The sequence below is a fragment of the Pocillopora damicornis genome, chromosome 10 (assembly GCF_964200805.1).
Source record: "Pocillopora damicornis chromosome 10, jaPocDami1.2, whole genome shotgun sequence".
NCBI lineage: Eukaryota > Metazoa > Cnidaria > Anthozoa > Scleractinia > Pocilloporidae > Pocillopora > Pocillopora damicornis.
The window spans coordinates 1,821,665-1,839,802 of record NC_142679.1 but is presented as its reverse complement, the minus strand read 5'-3'; the positions used below and the strand labels follow the sequence as shown (position 1 = coordinate 1,839,802).

Genomic DNA, 18,138 nt, shown 5'->3' with positions numbered 1-18,138 from the left:
CCTCGCCCGTGAAGTGCTCTCAAACTTTTGCAAACTCAGTCAGAAGATTGATTGGCAGATTGTTTCAAAAAATGTGTCATAAAACAATTACTTAATTACGTTTTCACATAATATTAAGAACGGGAAAATGTTTGGCTCTCGGTCATGATCTCGAGTCAAATATTCTCCCATCTGGCTCTTCCACTCAGACATTAAGTAAATTGAAAGATGAGACATTACAGTCAATACTTCGACCTCTTTTCTTAGCCCTCTCCCCACCCCTCAAGATGAAGTATGGGACTTCTCAGTTGCGCACCAGCAGTTGTACTTAAAGGGCAAAAGTTTACCAACACTGCGTCTAATTAAGTTTGGCGAATAGTTTAAAACTTAAGAACAGATTGGTTTAAGTCTATTTTTAGAACTCTGAAGTAGGGGTTTGGTTCACTATACTTTGAGCGGTTGGATGATAATAACCGGTAAGTATAATATGTCAACAATCTCTGACACCAACACAAGTCAACTAACACAAGGAAGGCTGAAAAACTACCGGCATTTAATTTTTAGAAGTTCTCTACGTAAAGGGCATTTTGCAAGGCTGACCTTTAGACTCGTCAAAGCGTCCATGCACAACTTCCAAGAGATTTGCTGTCGTCCAAATAGCCATTGGAACCAGGTTAGCCGTGGCAACCAAAATGTGTCTTTTCCATCTTTTACGCCAAACAGCCATAACTGCTATATTCTGAAAGCGAGTCTCGATAGCCAAGGACACGCCGGTGAAAAACCATTCAATAACCAGCGGAACTGAGGTATAAATTGCAAATTCCTGAAGCAGCTTTAAAAGTGGAATGTTTTGTAAGTAAGTGAATTGGTATACGTACAACAATCCATTAACACACACAATAGCACTTGATTCATACAACATGCTTATGATGACGATATCAGCCATTAATCTCTCTCGGCGAGGAGTGCGAAAACTTCCCCAAGGAGCTGATTTTCTTTTCAAGATCACATGACAAATATGATCTATGAAGACCATGGCGCTTCGTTCTAGGACTTCTACCGCGCCGTGGATTATTCCAAGAAAAGCGATAAATTTGAGGTTGTCAAGTTCTGCCTGCATTACTCGAAACCCGACCGCTGATCCAAAATACAACGGCCCTAACAAGATGTAGGAGTATCCTGGGTGAACAATTTTATTCAAGCGTTGAGTGCAATGTCGTAAGATTACCTTAAAGATAACTCCAAAGAGAGGTGAGAAGAGTGCAATAAGGAGTTTTCCACGTTCAGTTTGTTTGTTGTAGATTGGATAAATAAATGATGCTCCAAAGATGCCAATAAAGAAAGTGAAGCAGTAGGGTGTCGTTAATTTTATAAATAAACTCGTTCTACTTGACAGGTTCCGGAAGTGATTTGTTAGAAGGTAAACTTGGCAACATGCTAATTAGGAATAAAGCATGGAGAGGAATCTTCCGAATCACAGAAAACTGGGAATTAGATATTCCAAAGACTTGAAAGACAATACGATACACTGTATCCACACAAAAAAAGACAAAAGCAACAAGAATGAGTTTTCTTTTCACGCCATTTAACTGATACGGTCGAAAAAGAAAAAGCATTCCTACAAAGAACCACATGTATAAAAAGGCCATACTTATCACGTCAGACAATGTTCTGATCTACTGTATTTTAAATGAGATTCTCTCATTCGGGTGAAATTGGCATTTGAGTGCTGTTTCATAAGAGACGTAACAGATCATGACGTAAAAAAGGCCTAAGATGGCTGGAGTTAAAAGTGAAATTAATGCGCCGATGTACATAGATTGAAAAAATGTGCTAAGAACGGACGGTCTGAATCGCTTCCAAGCCATTTCGTTATCTTCATCTTGCTGTTCGTCTCCATCTTCGTCCGGTGAGCTCGCGTCAATGACCCGATATCTAACTCGAGAATTACCGACTGACAAGAGATCATAATCGTCATCCGATGGCGGTGAATATTCCTGATAAATAGGTTTATCAACGGGCTGACAATTCCACTCTCGACCCTCACTGCTTAAGCTATCGTTATATCCAAAGATCTCCACTTCAGGCTCATCAGGGTCGTAATGCTCTGTCACGCCGCGTGTGAAGCTGAATAAAACACGGGCAAAAACTTCAATCACAAAACTGTTATTCATTATCCGCGTTAGAGTCTTCGAGTGAACACTTGAAATATTCGATACCGAATGAACATGTTTCGAATAAGCTGCAGGATTTTACTATGATTTTTTGAAAGTAAAAGTACTAACAAAGCAGAAACAATACTCCGGCCATCTGAATGTTGGCGAAAATATTGACTACTCCACTTGTTCACTGAAAATTTGAGGAAAAGATGTTGACGATCAAGTTTATTAATGATATGTATTTCTATCGTTTGAATTTTAAATATATCCTTATAAAGAGGTAGTCGGAATTAATACTTCAGCTCGTTGACATCTAATGAACAGGTTTCGAATAAGCTCCAGTTTTTTTAGTATGAAAGTTTAGTAAGAGCGCTAACAAAGCAAAAGCCATCTAGCCCTGTCAAGGGATCTGAAATAAAAGCCTCATTTGCATTCCACGGAAACAGGCCAAGTGTCGACCAGAAGAATCCACCACTATACTGTGCTGCGTGAAAATCCAAGAGATAAGATGAAAACGATTACTCAGTAATAAATGATGTTTTTCTAGAGACTGTGAGACGACAGAGTAGATCTGAAAGTAAATTACTACACCTCATTGAACAAATAGAATATTGATCACTTCTACGCCAATTTTAGCCTCAGAACTATGTTCTGTAAGGGAAACATTTCATCAAAGACCTCTTATTTAACAACCAGTCTCGAAAAATACTGATCTCTTTAGCAAAGAGATAATTTTCGTGTATGACGGAACTTCATTTCCTCGTTGCACAATGCTTACGTATGCAAATCGTTATCAAGTGAGCTCTTAATGCTTTTGTGTAGGTTGTTGGCGCAAACACCGTATCGAAAATAAGCTTTCGGTCAATTATTTGAAGAATATTAATAAAGGAACTTGTTTTATACAGCAAAAAAATTGTCAGAGCTGAAAGCTTGATGAACAAAATAGCAGACAGTCAGGAGAATTGATGTTGGAATCTCGGGGGCGGGGTGAAAAAGCTTCCATTGCATTTCAGGGTAGCAAGAAACTGAAGTTTCTAGATTTCACTGCTTCAGTGATATTCAGTGAATATTTACGAAGTAATTCAAAATAACGACGATCGGCCAACTTAAACTGAAGCTTCCCAATGTGCAATTATTATTTCTAAATAAGCTGCCATAAGTTTTTTTCCAATGATGATCGCCCTCTTTAGTAATGTGTCGAGATACAATATTTTATTTTTCCTGATTTCAGATGCATTGTGCATCAATATTCAATGCTGATTGAGCCAGTATAGCGAAAATTTTCAATACATAGAGCCTATTAAGACTTTAGTCATTTTTTGTAGTTTTGTTCAAAAAGTAACCACTTGATATGTCAAAATATCCTTTCATGTGCTTTCATGAAGACAGGACTTCGCTTCCTTAATAAATAATGTCTGCGTTTGCCTATAGTTTTCTTATTTTCCACTACAGTTAAACAGTTACATGCATTGCAACCCTGATGAGCCTGAAGCGGGCGTGTATTGCTCAAGATTATTGACACGTTGCAGTTACCGAAACCTGGCAACGAGGAGAACAAAATCGACCCGCTCAGCTTGTGAAAGGTAAGCAACCTTTTAGTCTTTTCTGAATCCAAGGTAAGAAAGAAAAAGAAAAAGAAAACTTTTAGACAACGAGCCTGCGAGGTCCTTGGCATGATGAAAAAAAGAGCTATAAGGGACGCCATTGTTTTCCGTTTACACGGACTTCGCTCATGCACGCGCCTTTCTTCTTAATAAAAAATTGCAGGTCCTAATACTTAATTCTGATATGCATATAGAGAGTGTATTTGGAGTGCGCTGCATGTAGATAAAATCGTGTACTACAGATGTGAGACATCAGAGATTAGCTCAATATGAATTTATATGTAGAATAAGTTGACAGTATTTTCGAAACTAACGCGATCATCTTTAACCACTCATTTTAACACATCCTTTCAGATGCTTTCACGATGACAGGACTTCACTTGTTCGGTAATAGTTTTCTAATTTTCTACGGCAATCAAAAAGCTCGATACCTTTACTCAATGAGCATTCAGTTCCTTTGTGTACCTGTTAAGTAGAGAAACCCTCGGGTAAAAACCCGAATCGAAAATGAGCTTTCGATCCTTTGCTTCTGTACGAGCTTCTGTTGACTCGAGAGACTGTCAGTTTTATTCATGAATACAGTTTGCTATGATCCGCAGAACCTGGAAGAGTTTAGTGGCGTGATAGTTTCTTCTTCTGCTTTTCATAAGTGCACTGTATAGAAAGGCTGGTAAGGGGGCACACTCTCTCTCGAACGAATCGTCCAGTTTAAATCTAGTTCCTGAGCATTCAGAGATGCAGAAACATCGAGATGTGAATGGATATATGTTCTTGTCACTGGTTATTTTTCCAAGAGTTACTGTCATAGTTGTTAAATCTGCCTTTATTCATTTAAAATTTAGACTTTAAATACAGACCACCATACTATTCAGTTATAGACAAAAACATTTAGTTATGTTTCATGAGTTGGTTCGTGTCGTAAGCTGCATGTGCTTTCAAGCGAAGTGGCCTTAAGGGCTTTTCAGAATTGACCACGTGTCTAACAAGGTAAGCAAAATGATTCTCTTCCAGTGTATGCAAGTGCGCACCTTCATATATTCCTAAGCGCTATTTCCCTCATAGACTATTTGTCGCTATGCAGTGTGTGGCTTTTGGTGTGTGTCGTTTGGTTATAATTTGACAGGTTGAGAGCGACTGACACCACTTTCAGCCACCCTGAGGCTGTTAGGATTAAGAAAACAAAGTGTCCATTGTCACGAAACTTTTCCCTTCTCGCTCGACTGAGCATCAAAAGGCAGCAAAGTGGATATGAACTAAGTTCGTTGAGTTCGCTGAAAACGTTGAGTATATAAAAATTTACTCAGGCTGGAGTTTGCCACGTAAGCACTTTCACTATGGATGTATTTTTACTTTCCTGGTATAAATTTACTTAAAAGATAGCAGCTGTTAGGAAAGATTGTATTTTGTACCTAAATTTTAAACTTTGCACTTAAAATCGATCATTTGAAGGGTGTATTATGAGTAGCAGAACACTAATAGAGGTGTTTGGTCATATTGTGTTCAGTTTTACTCGAGATGTGTCCAAGTTCAACGGACCAGTTCAATATCTGATATCCTCTCTTGTGCTTTTGTATGCATGTGGTTCTTCGTAACTGTGGTTTTGTTATTTCGCCCATTTCAGCTGATCTGGGTGAAGAGAAAGCTTGTCCTAGCGACTTTTCTACGGTATGGCTTGGACACACTTTATCGTGATGCTCTACAAGCGTTACAAATGAATCAGTCAAAGGCTTTCACAAAGCAAAAGATCCCTCCTCAGCTTTTGTTTCTTATGAGCATATGCGGGCAAGTTTATCTTTTAATGAAGCATTTCTTGAGTGGTCGCTCGAGTAGACAATGGGCGCAACTTTTTCTGTCTACCCAGCCTACAAAAAACAAAACAAGTAATAGGTAAACTTCTGATCGTTATTAAAGCTCCGCTCGTTGGAGTTGCTCTGAAAGTGATTTCAAGGATTTCCGCTTAACAGTTGTGGAAATTTACACATCCGGGATATTCGCATGTGTTACTGGCGCTTGTGTATTTTGGCTCAGCTGTTATGTTTCGAGTATGGCACGCCAACTTAGACAGTTTACAATCCATGGCTACTCTTGGAATAATCACGACGTTGCAGAAGTACTAGAAAGAAGCATGATGGTTATCATCTATCACTTCTGCCACGTGCTTTGGAAAAGTAAATCAGCTCCTTAGGGAAGTTTCCGCACTCCTCGCCTCGAGAGACTAATGTCTGTTATAACATAGCTAGCAGAGCTGCGCAATCAAATTCAATATACGTAAGCGTGCTCAAAATCCTGATAGTGTACGCTGATAGCGTGAGCAAATCGCTTCGCCAGAAATTTTTTCTTTTCGCGCGAGCAGCCATTGTTAGCGCGGGGAAAATAATATATTTCGCGACAGTAAAGGATACAAACAGAGACTCTGCCCACCAGTCCCAAAACGAAGACAATTTTCCGACCTTTTCCATTGGGCTAGAGTTCTTAAATGAGGCAGAAAAAGAGAAAAACAACGGAAAAGGAGAGTCCGCGAACAATCACTTCTGATATTGCTGTCCGTTTTTCGCGTCGGATTTGTTGCACAATTCCACCGGCTATGTTATAAAACAATTGGTTCATGCTTTTAGCTGTGCACTATCGAGTTATGGAGCACGTGGGAAGTTTGGAGAGCACCCAAGAAGCTAGAGTTGCCCTCGGCTATTGCTTCGGGTAACTTTTACGCTTCTTTCGTGCTCTCCAAACTTCCCACGTGCTCCATAACTCGATAATGCACAGCTAAAAGCATGAACCAATTGTTAAATATTGCCATTATAAGCATGTTGTATGAGTCAATCGGTCTCGTGTCTGCTAATGGCGTTTTCTTCTTGTATCAACTTATTTATGTTAAAAACGAATCTTTTGCAAATTTGCTGAAATCGTTTGCCATCCAAACTTCCATTTTACTATCTATTGATTGAGAGGTTTTTCACCAGTGTATCTCTTGCGATAGAAATTCACTATCAGAACATGGCCGTCATGGCCGTTTGGAAAAAAAGATGGAAAAGACATGTACTTGTAGTAATTGTTAATGCAGTTCCCTTAGCATTGTGATCCAGCGGGTCTATCATAGAAATTTTACACGGGCGGTTTAGTGGAACTAACCATCCTTGCAAATCGCCGTTTTCTTGAGAATGCGCCATAGTTGAGGGATGTGTTCCCTTCGTCTTTGAGCGATATTTACCTGGATTTGATAATTCAAAGAATTGTACAAGTGTTTCTTATTTCTTAGAATAAAATGACTAAGGTACCACACACGTAATCTTTAATAATAACTTCTATTGTATCGATTAACCAATAACTATTAAATAAAGGTATGAACTGAGTTCTCTAGGAGTATAGCTAGAGGCTTGATAACTCACTATAAAACTTAAGGCTAAAGAAACAAGCAAAACGTTTTTAAATCACTCAGTTTAGTCTCGAGAGAAAAGTTTTGTTCCGTTTACCAAACTTCGTGAACCGATCAAAATGTTATATCAATACGATAGAAGCGTAAACTTAAACTAAGAACACTGCAAAATATATGGCGTTCACCCGTTTGGAAAACAAGTTGTGAATATTTGAACACGCAGTATTATTCACCCATTATCTGACGTTTTCCGAAAAGAAAATACAGAGTTTTCTCGTTGTTGTCGAGTAGGAGAGTTGAAGTATTCGTTCCATTATCCGGCACTTTTCCTTCACAGTTAACTCTACGAAAACAACTGTTTTCCTGGTGTTAAGAGCGCGGTTAACAGACGGGAAAACGGTTTGTATTTTATTTAACAAATAGAGAAGCCTTGGCTGGGCTCTGTTCTGTTATAAAGCACGCAGGAAGCGGCTAGAGCACGAAAGAAGTGTAGGGAGAAACACGAGACGTAGACGCACCCCACTTCTTGAGTTAAAGTTCAGATATAACGCGCGCTGTCATTGGTTGAAAGAGCGTGCTCTATGAGAGTATAGAGCATAGAGCTGAGCTAAAGCTGTCACGCCATCTGCCAAATTGTGCTATGTTCGACCTTTTCCGGGACTTCTTTTTAGCTTTTTTCCGATAATTGAAAGTGAAATTTCGGAACAAGCGAGCCGGCAAGTAGCAACAGAAGAACCAAATAAAGGTTTGTAAACATACCAGGCGCCGTAATTTACGTTATTAAAACGTGAGCAGATACGAAAATCCTCAAAGGAAAAACAAAATAGACATTCCGAGTTTTAAAGATTAATTCACGCTCAGTTAGATTGCAAGCTTACGTACGGCAATAAAAATCAAACACAGCTAATACTCATATAGTATTTAAAGTTCAGTTTCAAAAACAAAACAGAACAAAACAGAAATGATGAAAAATATAACCAAACTGGCATAACTGTTAAAATTCATTCTAATCATGACGGTGTCTGAGCGAATATGATGATGCTGAAGTCCATCGCGGCTCGCTCATCATGGCGATCTCCGGTCATCACAGTAAAGCAAGTCTTAGAAACTATATCGGCCGCCCTTCGAGTGAAAAAATAAGAGCTTGCTCTGATATCCTTTCCGATGCGTTGAGTGGAAAGTCACTGCAGCCGAGTTTTGCCGTATCCCGAGCGATCTTCATGTTTCGGTGAATTCGGCTGTAGTTCATTCAAAAAACACTCGCTTTGAACAGTTTGTTTCATGTGAAAAAAACTCGCGTGTTTTTATGAGCCATAATTCGGCTGAAGTTTACTGAACATTTCACTTCAAGATTCTGTATTAGAGACTTAAAAACTTCAGGCAAAACTGTTAAATTCGACTTACCGAACTATTTTAGTTTGTAAACGATCGCATAAGGTGAACTTTGATGGTTTTTGAACTTTGATAATTTGACACTTTTGACAGCTTTAGTCTTGTACAGCCAATCAGATTATTTCAACCATTCTAACAGGGATTCTGATTGGCTTATTGTAGCGTGCTTTATGAGAGTATAGAGCATGCTGACGACACTGTTCTTCGCTTTGGAAATAAAGTTTGTTTTGAAAATTGAAAGTAATGCTCGGGGAATTTAATGGATTCTTTATTATAAAACAAATAGAGAAGCCTTGCACAAGGCAAGCCCTCGTTTTGAATCTGTCTGAACACAATCCTAGAAGATAAAGGATCCATGATCACTGCTAAGAGAACAACTGATCAGGAGCTAGTCACCCGTAACAGCTCCTCCTTCAAGAAACTGCCAAATCCACCAGAGGAAGTCATCCGTGAATCCAGTCCAGTACCTCCGGTGGAACTACAAGCCACGCTTGAATTTGATGGACCAGAAACCATTGAGCACACAGAAATACCAGCTAATCAAGAGGAGTTTAACCTAGTTACACCGAGTGAAACCATCCTAGTGAAAGACAACTACCTGCCTACAACAGTGGAACAACCATCCCATCATCACTTGCCCTCTTTTCTCGAAGTGGAAGACAAATCAGGAGACCGAAGTGGACCAAGGACTATGTTAACTTTTCAGTATTTTTAACGTGTATTTTACCGCGCTTTATGAGAAATGCGACACTACTGGACAGATGAAAGATATCGCATTACCTATAGTAAACGTGATACTCATGCCGTGAAAATGGAGTTCTGTGCACCCGTAGCACGATTATGACGAGAGTGAGTGAAAAAATTTTGAATCAAATATTGCTTGAGGTGTGGATGAGTAGCACCAAACATTTTGATTTTAGCAGTTCTTTAACGGCAGGCTGTGTTACAAGATTCATGATTTGTTGAGTGGGCCGATTATATTTTTCTGGATTGGCTTGCTCGGTGCTATTTCTAGATGAATGCCTGATTAAAGTTAATTATGGACGATTTTGTGTATGTTTTCGATGCTTGGAGAAAGTGATCTTGTGGGGTCGTTTGTGTTTGGCTAAGGACGAATTCAGATACCACCGTTAGCATGTTCATTTGATTTTGTTATCTGGAATGAATGATTAACGGAGGTAAGTTAATATGATGTGATCTACTAACGTCGAAAATATATCAAGTCGAAGGAACAGTTTTGGTCTCGGTCCGCGATTTTGTCAACAAATAAACACATACCGCTTAAAAGATGATAATACGGACCACGTGGAAAGCTGTCAATTGTTTCTCAAATGTTGCGCATGTTATATATTCAACAGTGACATCTCGTTTATTACGTGACGCTCGGTGAGTTGGAAGATGACATGTTATCACACACCATACGAAAAAACTCTTTAGATTCTCAGTCTGCATTTTGTACCCAATCTGCAGTCTGAAGTGGGTTAATTCGACATTTTCGTTCTTTTCCGCGTTAATACTCTTCTTCCCTTTCATAAGAATGTAGACATCACTTACAATGTTTGAAGTAAACCACCCACCCCCCAAAAAAATAACTCTTGCATGCATAGCATGCCTATGTTTATAATAAGATCACATGCAAGAACCACGTCTCGTCTTTACGGAAATTGAAGCTGTTTTGTGGAATAGATCAAGCCTGTTTTCTGAAACAATCTGCATGTTAGTGAAAGTATTGACTACGCGTCTTGTTCACTGAAAATTTGAGAAAAAGAGATGTTTACGATCAACATTATTAATTATTTATATTTCTATTTGAAATTTAAACAAATCCCTACAAAGAGGTAGTCAGAATGAATACTTCAGCTCGTTGACATCTAATAAACATGTTATGAGTTAGCTCCAGTTCTTTCTAGTGTGATGTTTTGAGAGTGAAAGTGCTAACGAAGCAAAAACCATCCAGTTCTGTCAAGGATCTGGTATAAATGCCTCATTTGCATCACAGGGAAACAGGCCAAGTGTCCGCCAGAAGAATCCACTACTATACTGTACAGCGTGAAAAGTCAAGAGACAAGATGACAACGATTGGTCAGTAATAAAATCTGATGTTTTTTTTAGAGAGTGTCAGATATAATTTCACCGATGGACACTGCACTCGATACAGGCAAGAGGTATTCTTTTGTTTTGTGTGACATTAGGCGCATTATTCTTTAATATCCATGATTGAGTGTAGCTCTGAAAGTAAATTACTACACCCCATTGAACACTGAGAATATCAATCATTTCTTCGCCAATTTCGAGCTAAGAACTTGTTCTTTAAGGCAAACATTTCACCCAGGGAACTCTTCTGTAACAACCAGTCTCGAAAAATACTGATTTCTGTGGCACTTTGTCGTTACACGGTGCTTATGTATGCAAATTGTTTTCCATTTGTCCACGATGATTGAAACGGCTTGACAGAATTTGTCAGATGAGCTCTTAATTCTTTTGTGTGGGTTGTAACGCAAACACCGTATCGAAAATAAGCTCTCAGTAAATAATTTGAACCCATATGGGGTATGTTTGGAAAGGTTTTTGAGATCAAAAGCAGCAAGATCATTGAATTATGTGAGCATTTAAGTAAATTTGATCGATACAATTATTGTCCTGACATACGTATTATACCTAAGAAGAATCTTGGATGGTCTGATTCAGCTCCCGCCGTGAGATGAATTAGCTAGCGAAGTATACAATAAATGATCTTTATTAACTAATTTTTTTAGTTTCGAATGTGTCTGAAAATTGATGGTTATTCTCTGGGTTACGCAAGGCTGATTTTACTGTAATTGCAATCTAATCAAACGACCTCGCAAACGAACCTTGACTCTTAGTCGAGAATTAAGCTAAGTTGAAGAATGCCCTCCAGCTACATCTGTGTGAAAACATCCGTCAAAATAAAGATATTTCCTTTTCTGCTAGAAAATAGCTGAGAATAATGAGTCAAATGAGTTTCAGTGATTTTCCTTTGCAGCATAACAACATTTACCAGTTGTGAGCAAAAAATGCGCATTGGGATGAACTGGGTATACCTCTTGACTTAAATTTGTATATCAATCGCTCTTCTGCACAATTTATGTTCTTTGATATTAAGTCAGAGATTAAGGATATGTCGCCCACGATACCAAATATTTACTCCCGAGGCAAAAGTTCAGATAATATCGAAAGTCCAAAGCACTATCGAAACTTTCCACATTCATGCGCATTTATGTCCAATTTTTAGGAATGACATCATACACATTTGAGAGGTCAATTAGAATTGAAAAGTAACGGGAAAATATCAATATTGAAATTGGAATAGAAAGTCAGTTGAAACCTTCCTTTTGTATCTCAACGTTCGTTGTAAAAGTAAATCATTCCAAAATGAGTAGCAGTACATTGATAGAGGTTTTTGGTCACATCGTGTTTAGTTTCACGCGAGGCGTCACAGAGCATTACAATCCTGAAGCACTTGAATTTACAGCGGAATCCTTTGGCTACGCTCCATTGGAAAGCACCGGTCGAGAATGGTATTATCATCCTGTAGACGAGTTTATATTTCAAGAATACAGCGATAGAAGGGACACAACTCGTTCTTATCTTCCTTCATCAAGTCTCAATGTGAGATGTACAGACGCGTGCGCACCAGAGGAAAATGAGGAGACGTTAGGCGGCCAACAAGATGAAGATCAATCAATGGCTTGGAAGCGGCTCAGACCATCTGCTTTATTCACAGTGGGGAAAGCAATGTATATTGGAGCACTTATTTCACTGTTAACGTCTACTGCCATAGGCTCATTATTCATGTTGGTCATTTATCTGTCGTATAAAACTGTACACAACTGTCAGTTTCACTCTAAAGAATCAATTCCAGTACAAGTTCAATGGATCAGTTCAATATCTGGTATCCTCTCCTGCGCCTTTCTATATATGTGGTTCTTTGTAAACGTGGTTTTGTTATTTCGCCCCTTTCAGCTGATCGGGGTGAAGAGAAAGCTTGTCCAAGCAACTTTTCTATTGTATGGCTTGGACACGCTTTGTCGTGTTGTTCTTCAAGTGTTACAAATAAATCAGTCAAAGGCTTTCACAAAGCAAAAGATCCCTCTCCATATTTTGTTTCTTATGAACATATGCGTGCAAGTTTATATTTTAATGAAGCATTTTTTGAGTGGACACTCGAGAAGACAACGGGCAACATTTATCTTTCAAATGATTCTACCGACCTGTTTTAGCGACATTCTGGGTTCCGTCGCAGCTTTTTCTTTATACCCAGCTTACGTCAAACAAAACAAGGAAGGTAAACTTCTGATCGCTATTTTCTCTCCGCTTGTTGGAGTTATTCTGAAAGTAATTTCAAGGATTTCCGTTCAGGGGTTGTGGAAATTTATACATCCGGGATATTCCTATGTGTTACTGGCGCCGGTGTATTTAGGCTCAGCTGTTATGTTTCGAGTATTGCAAGCCGACTTAGACAGTTTACAATCCATGGCTACTCTTGGAATAATTCACGGCGTTGCAGAAGTACTCGAAAGAAGCGTGATGGTTATCATTGATCACTTCTGCCACGTGGTTTGGAAAAGAAAATCAGCTCCTTGGGGAAGTTTTCGCACTCCTCGACGCGAGAGACTAATGGCTGATATTGCCATTATGAGCATGTTGTATGAGTCAATCGGCCTCGTGTCTGTTAATGGTGTTTTCTTCTTGTATCAACTTATTTACGTGGAAAACGAATCCTTTGCAAATTTGTTTAAATCGTTTGCCATCCAAACATCAATTTTACTGGTGATTGAGTGGTTTTTCACCAGCATATCTCTTGCGATAGAAACTTATTATCAGAACATGGCCGTCATGGCTGTTTGGCGGAAAAGATGGAAAAGACATATACTTGTAGCAATTGTTAATGCAGTTCCCTTAGCAGCGTGGTCCAGCGGGTGTATCATAGAGAATTTACACGGGCGGTTCAGTGAAACTAACCATCCTTGCAAAATGCCGTTTTCTTGAGAGTGCGCAATAGTTGAGGAATGTGGAAAAAAACAGAGTTCCCTTCGTCTTTAAGCAATATTTGTGTCGATTTGATAACTACGAGCTCAAATTGGACAGGTTAACTCAGTTTATCTCGAGACATGTCCATGTTATTCTTTCAAAGAATTATATAAGTGTTTGTTATTTCCTAGAACAAAATGACTGAGGTACCACACACGTAACGTTTAATCAGAATCATAACTTCTATTGTATCGATTGATCAATAGCTATTAAATAAAGGTATGAACCGCACTCTCTAGGGATATAGAGGCTTGAAACACGCAGAGTTTTCAAATCACTTTTGTTCCGTTTACCAAACATCGAGTACCGATTAATCTGTCCAGCTGTTTTAATAGAATCCATTCATGCGAAGATTCAGGATGCCAATTCTAAACTTTTTAAAAGTTTGCACCAAATTAAGGCCCAAAAACTCGAACAACTCATCGGCCCTCAAATTACTCGCGACTCATCGCCTGAAAAACTCAAAACTGTAGTTAGCATTCCATAAAATTTACTACTTTCCGATTCAGAAAAATCAGTTCTCAGCAAGGGCTTAAATTTTTTTTCCCATATCCGAAAAAACCGACGAATTTTCAGTTAAGCAAGACGTTGAAAAATCCTTCGACGCGTTCAATTGAAAGCCTTTTTTCATGACAAAGAGAATGATTCTAACACCTCGAACAAAGATACTTTCGAAACACTCCAGATTCGAAAGTCTAAATGGACTCCCCCAGAGGGCCAGTTCTCATCTTTAGATTTTTTCATCAAAAAATGTCGCCACGATATCAACAAACTTAAATTCAATCGTGACACCAAATTTTCCAATCTTTCTTCGGAAGAGTGGTCGGCACTAAAAAGTCTAAAAAAACGTCAATTACTTTCTTCCGGCTCTTAAATATACCTGGGAAATTTCCGACACTTCTTTGGCTTTTCGAGACATCAAAATATCAATTGAAGGCAACGGCTTATGCACTAGTGTTTACTACAAACTTACAGATTCACGTAGTTACTTGTTGTATTCATCTTCACATCCATCACACGTCAAGAACTCCATACCTTTTTCACAGTTTCTCAGACTTCAACGTTTATGTAGTGACGACTCTGATTTCCCGAAAAATCAGAGGCAATGTGCCAGTTTTGCGAGTCTGTCATTCGAGCGGGCCACCTCCGTGCCCAACAAATTGATCGACAGTCAGCACTATAAACGGCTGAGAAGGAAAACACTGACCGCATTCCATTTACTCTTACATTTCACCCTCACAACCACGCAGTTAAATCTATCTTTCTTAAAAATTTTAAATTACTCCAAAACGATTCAGAGACTGGCACTATCTTTTCGCAACCCCTGCTTATTTCATTCAAACGTGACAAAAACATAGGCAACTTTTTAGTCAGGAGTTCATTTCAAACCAATGACCAATCTGAAACTTTTAAGTGCGCTCGCTCACGATGCAAAACTTGTCCTTTCATTCATAACGTAGAGAAAATATCGGGACACAAGAGATCCATTAAGATCACTGATCACTTTACGTGTACTGCCAATGTTATTTACTGCATAACTTGCACTTATTGCAATAAGTTATACATCGGAAGACGACTAGGTGACCGATTACGAGAACACCTTCGCGACGTGGAAAGAAATGACAAGGACGCATCCAAACCAGTCGCTAGACACTTTAATCTTCCTAATCATTCTAAACAGCATATGGCAGTTTGCGGCCTTTCCTTACATCTAGGGAGTTCGGAAAGCCGTAAAACACTAGAACAAAAATTTATCTTCCAAATCGGCACCCTTAATCCCCACGGAATCAACGAGCGCTTTTCATTCAACTAATTTATTCCTGATGAAATTAGAAGATCCTCGCAGCTAAGAACACTACTGAAACTAGTAGTTGTAAATAGGACCTGAAAAAAATTCAGGCCCGTACGGGATTTGAACCCATGACCTCTACGATACCGGTGCAGAGCTCTACCAATTGAGCTAACAAGCCAACTGGGAGCTGGTCAATGAATTGGGTGCAAATAAACATCCAAGTGAATGAAGAATTTAGATATATGAAAATTCACATATTTGCACTGCGGTGGAGAGATGAAATTAGAAGATCCTCGCAGCTAAGAACACTACTGAAACTAGTAGTTGTAAATAGGACCTGAAAAAAATTCAGGCCCGTACGGGATTTGAACCCATGACCTCTACGATACCGGTGCAGAGCTCTACCAATTGAGCTAACAAGCCAACTGGGAGCTGGTCACGTACGGGCCTGAATTTTTTTCAGGTCCTATTTACAACTACTAGTTTCAGCAGTGTTCTTAGCTGCGAGGATCTTCTAATTTCATCTCTCCACCGCAGTGCAAATATGTGAATTTTCATATATCTAAATTCTTAATTTATTCCTATTTTCTCGTCACCATATTCCCACCGATGGCGTAGCTCCACTTTCTGCTTATAAACCCACACACAACCCACAATTCTTCCAATCGCTCTGACGAAGGGCTAACGCTCGAAACGTCAGCTTTTTCACCCTTTACGGTGGCTAATTTACGTTTTCAACTCAGTTGTTTACACTAAATTACCTGCTATACTCTCCCACCGACTGCAGCACCACAGTTTCTTTAGAAACTTCCCCCTTTACCGATACAAATGTTTCATCAACACCATATAGGCCTGAGTATTGTGAATACTAAAACCGAGGGGAGTAAATCAGTTCTTAAGAGAGTGTCTCTGTAAGAGCGGTCCGGTCGATTTTGCTTGAGACATGGATTTCGCTCGTTTCTCGTGTGTTGTAAGACATTCATGTACCTATACTAAAACCACAATCAGTTTGATCGGATCTCTTTATTTTTCAGAGTTTTACGGAAATTAAATTTCACTCGAGCGAAGGCTTGTCGTGACACTTTTCAAGACTTTAATTTCATACAACTTTGGAGGACAATTTACAAAAACTACGGAACTCAGCAAAAAACAAATACCACAGCCATGTATATTAACTCTATCTTATCTATCGAGGCGACTTTCGTAACCATCACGTGTCAATAAAGGAAACAGGAAGACTTGAATGACGCCTTATCGGTTCGCTTAAATCACACACGCCAAAACCGATCAAATTCAAGGTAAATTTTTGAAAAAGTGAGGCGTTCTTAACTGATCCAACTAACATAGCTAGGAAGTAGGTGCCATAGAAAAGGTAACTACAGAAAAAAACTTTGCGGCCCGACCTTTACGAGAACTTTATAACTCCGTGAACCTACCTAATTTTCGGCAATCTCCAAGTTTGGCCGCCATTTTGAGGGACTTGTCAACATGAAGCGTAACCGATATAAATCAAGCAGGTAGATTTAAAACCGTCAGAAATACATACGAAAGCAATTCAAATGAACTTTACTTTCAATTTAAGCGGCAAAATTTGAAATTGTTCGTTAAACTTACCATCCCCATGCGACCATTTATTCCAACAATTCAAACACTACAACTAGTGTTCGAATTCCCCTCGTTCATTAGGACTCCTTTTTGAATATAATAGCAAAGATGGAAAAAACTTTGGTTCATCGTGTGGCTTAAGTGGTTTGGTACGACTGTCTGAATGCAATGACGAAGTAAAACATCATTTGATAAGCTGCCACCTGTCTAAAGAGGTTTTTAAGTGAAAATGAGCAAATCTTGGCAAAGATTGGCCTATTTCACTTCGCTCAGGAGGATAAACAAAAAAATGTGGATTTGCTATAGGCATCGCCACACTCTGGGGAAGTTTTGGAGAAGTGCAAAGGTAACATGTCAGTATCCTGACCATGATGGTGTCAGGAAGCGTATCCAAGGCAGAGATATAATTACCTTGCGTATGTCTCAGGACATTCAAAAGCTGTTTGGAGTTATTATTCCAGTTGAATCAGGTAGTCTTCAGTAACATTTTCTGTTATCTATTTTTGTCACGTGACATATCTGCTCGAAAAGAGAAGAAATTCTTTATTAGATGAAAGGTACTTAAGTGCACATGACGTTGAAAAAAAAAATAGATCTATCTGTAAGTGCTTTTAATTACAGATGGAAATATGTACAATATTGCTCGGTTGATAATCAATAATGTTTTTGTAGAAGATCAAATCACCTGACAACGCAATATACTTACTCATGCGTACGGTTCACAATTATTTGCGGTCAGTTTTCCTCAGTTTGTATGATTCTCATTTACCAGTATGATTAAATTTGCAGACTAAAACACCCCTTATTTGATTAAGAATAATAAAAGTAAACAGTGCATGTCGGTTTTTAATTCCTGATGGATGCTACTGGGCTTTACTTTAACTGAGAAATTTGCAATCGCTTACCTCAGCTCTCTGTGTCCCATGCCGTAAGAAGCACAAGAAAAAAGTTGATGATAGTGAGTCTTGGCTGAGACAAGAAGAATCAGAAAAGAATCTACGGTCCCCAGAAACTCCACTGTTAATCACGAGACAACTAAGGTAAATTGAATTAAGTGTTATTTGTTTTATTTAAAACTATCGTTCAGATTATAAGATACGCGAAAAAATTTTCCCCACCGAATTTTCTTACATTATGTTAATCTTAAGTTTCAATAATCATAAAGGCTTTCTTGTTGATCGT

At 38.8% G+C, this 18,138-nt stretch overlaps 1 protein-coding gene and 1 pseudogene across 1 annotated transcript; one reads left to right on the top strand and one right to left on the bottom strand.

Annotated features, from left to right (window-relative positions):
* Positions 1–318: 318 nt before the first annotated feature.
* On the bottom strand, positions 319–2,182 carry LOC113670734 (uncharacterized; annotated as a pseudogene).
* A 9,653-nt stretch (positions 2,183–11,835) lies between these two features.
* On the top strand, positions 11,836–13,529 carry LOC149038406 (uncharacterized). Its single transcript, XM_089185081.1, has one exon. It carries the CDS (start codon positions 11,901–11,903, stop codon positions 13,515–13,517), a length of 1,617 nt encoding a protein of 538 aa, XP_089041207.1. The 5' UTR covers positions 11,836–11,900; the 3' UTR covers positions 13,518–13,529.
* Positions 13,530–18,138: the final 4,609 nt, after the last annotated feature.

Excerpts from the sequence above, each read along its gene's own strand:
- LOC149038406 (XM_089185081.1), top strand. The coding sequence starts at position 11,901 with ATGAGTAGCAGTACATTGATAGAGGTTTTTGGTCACATCGTGTTTAGT.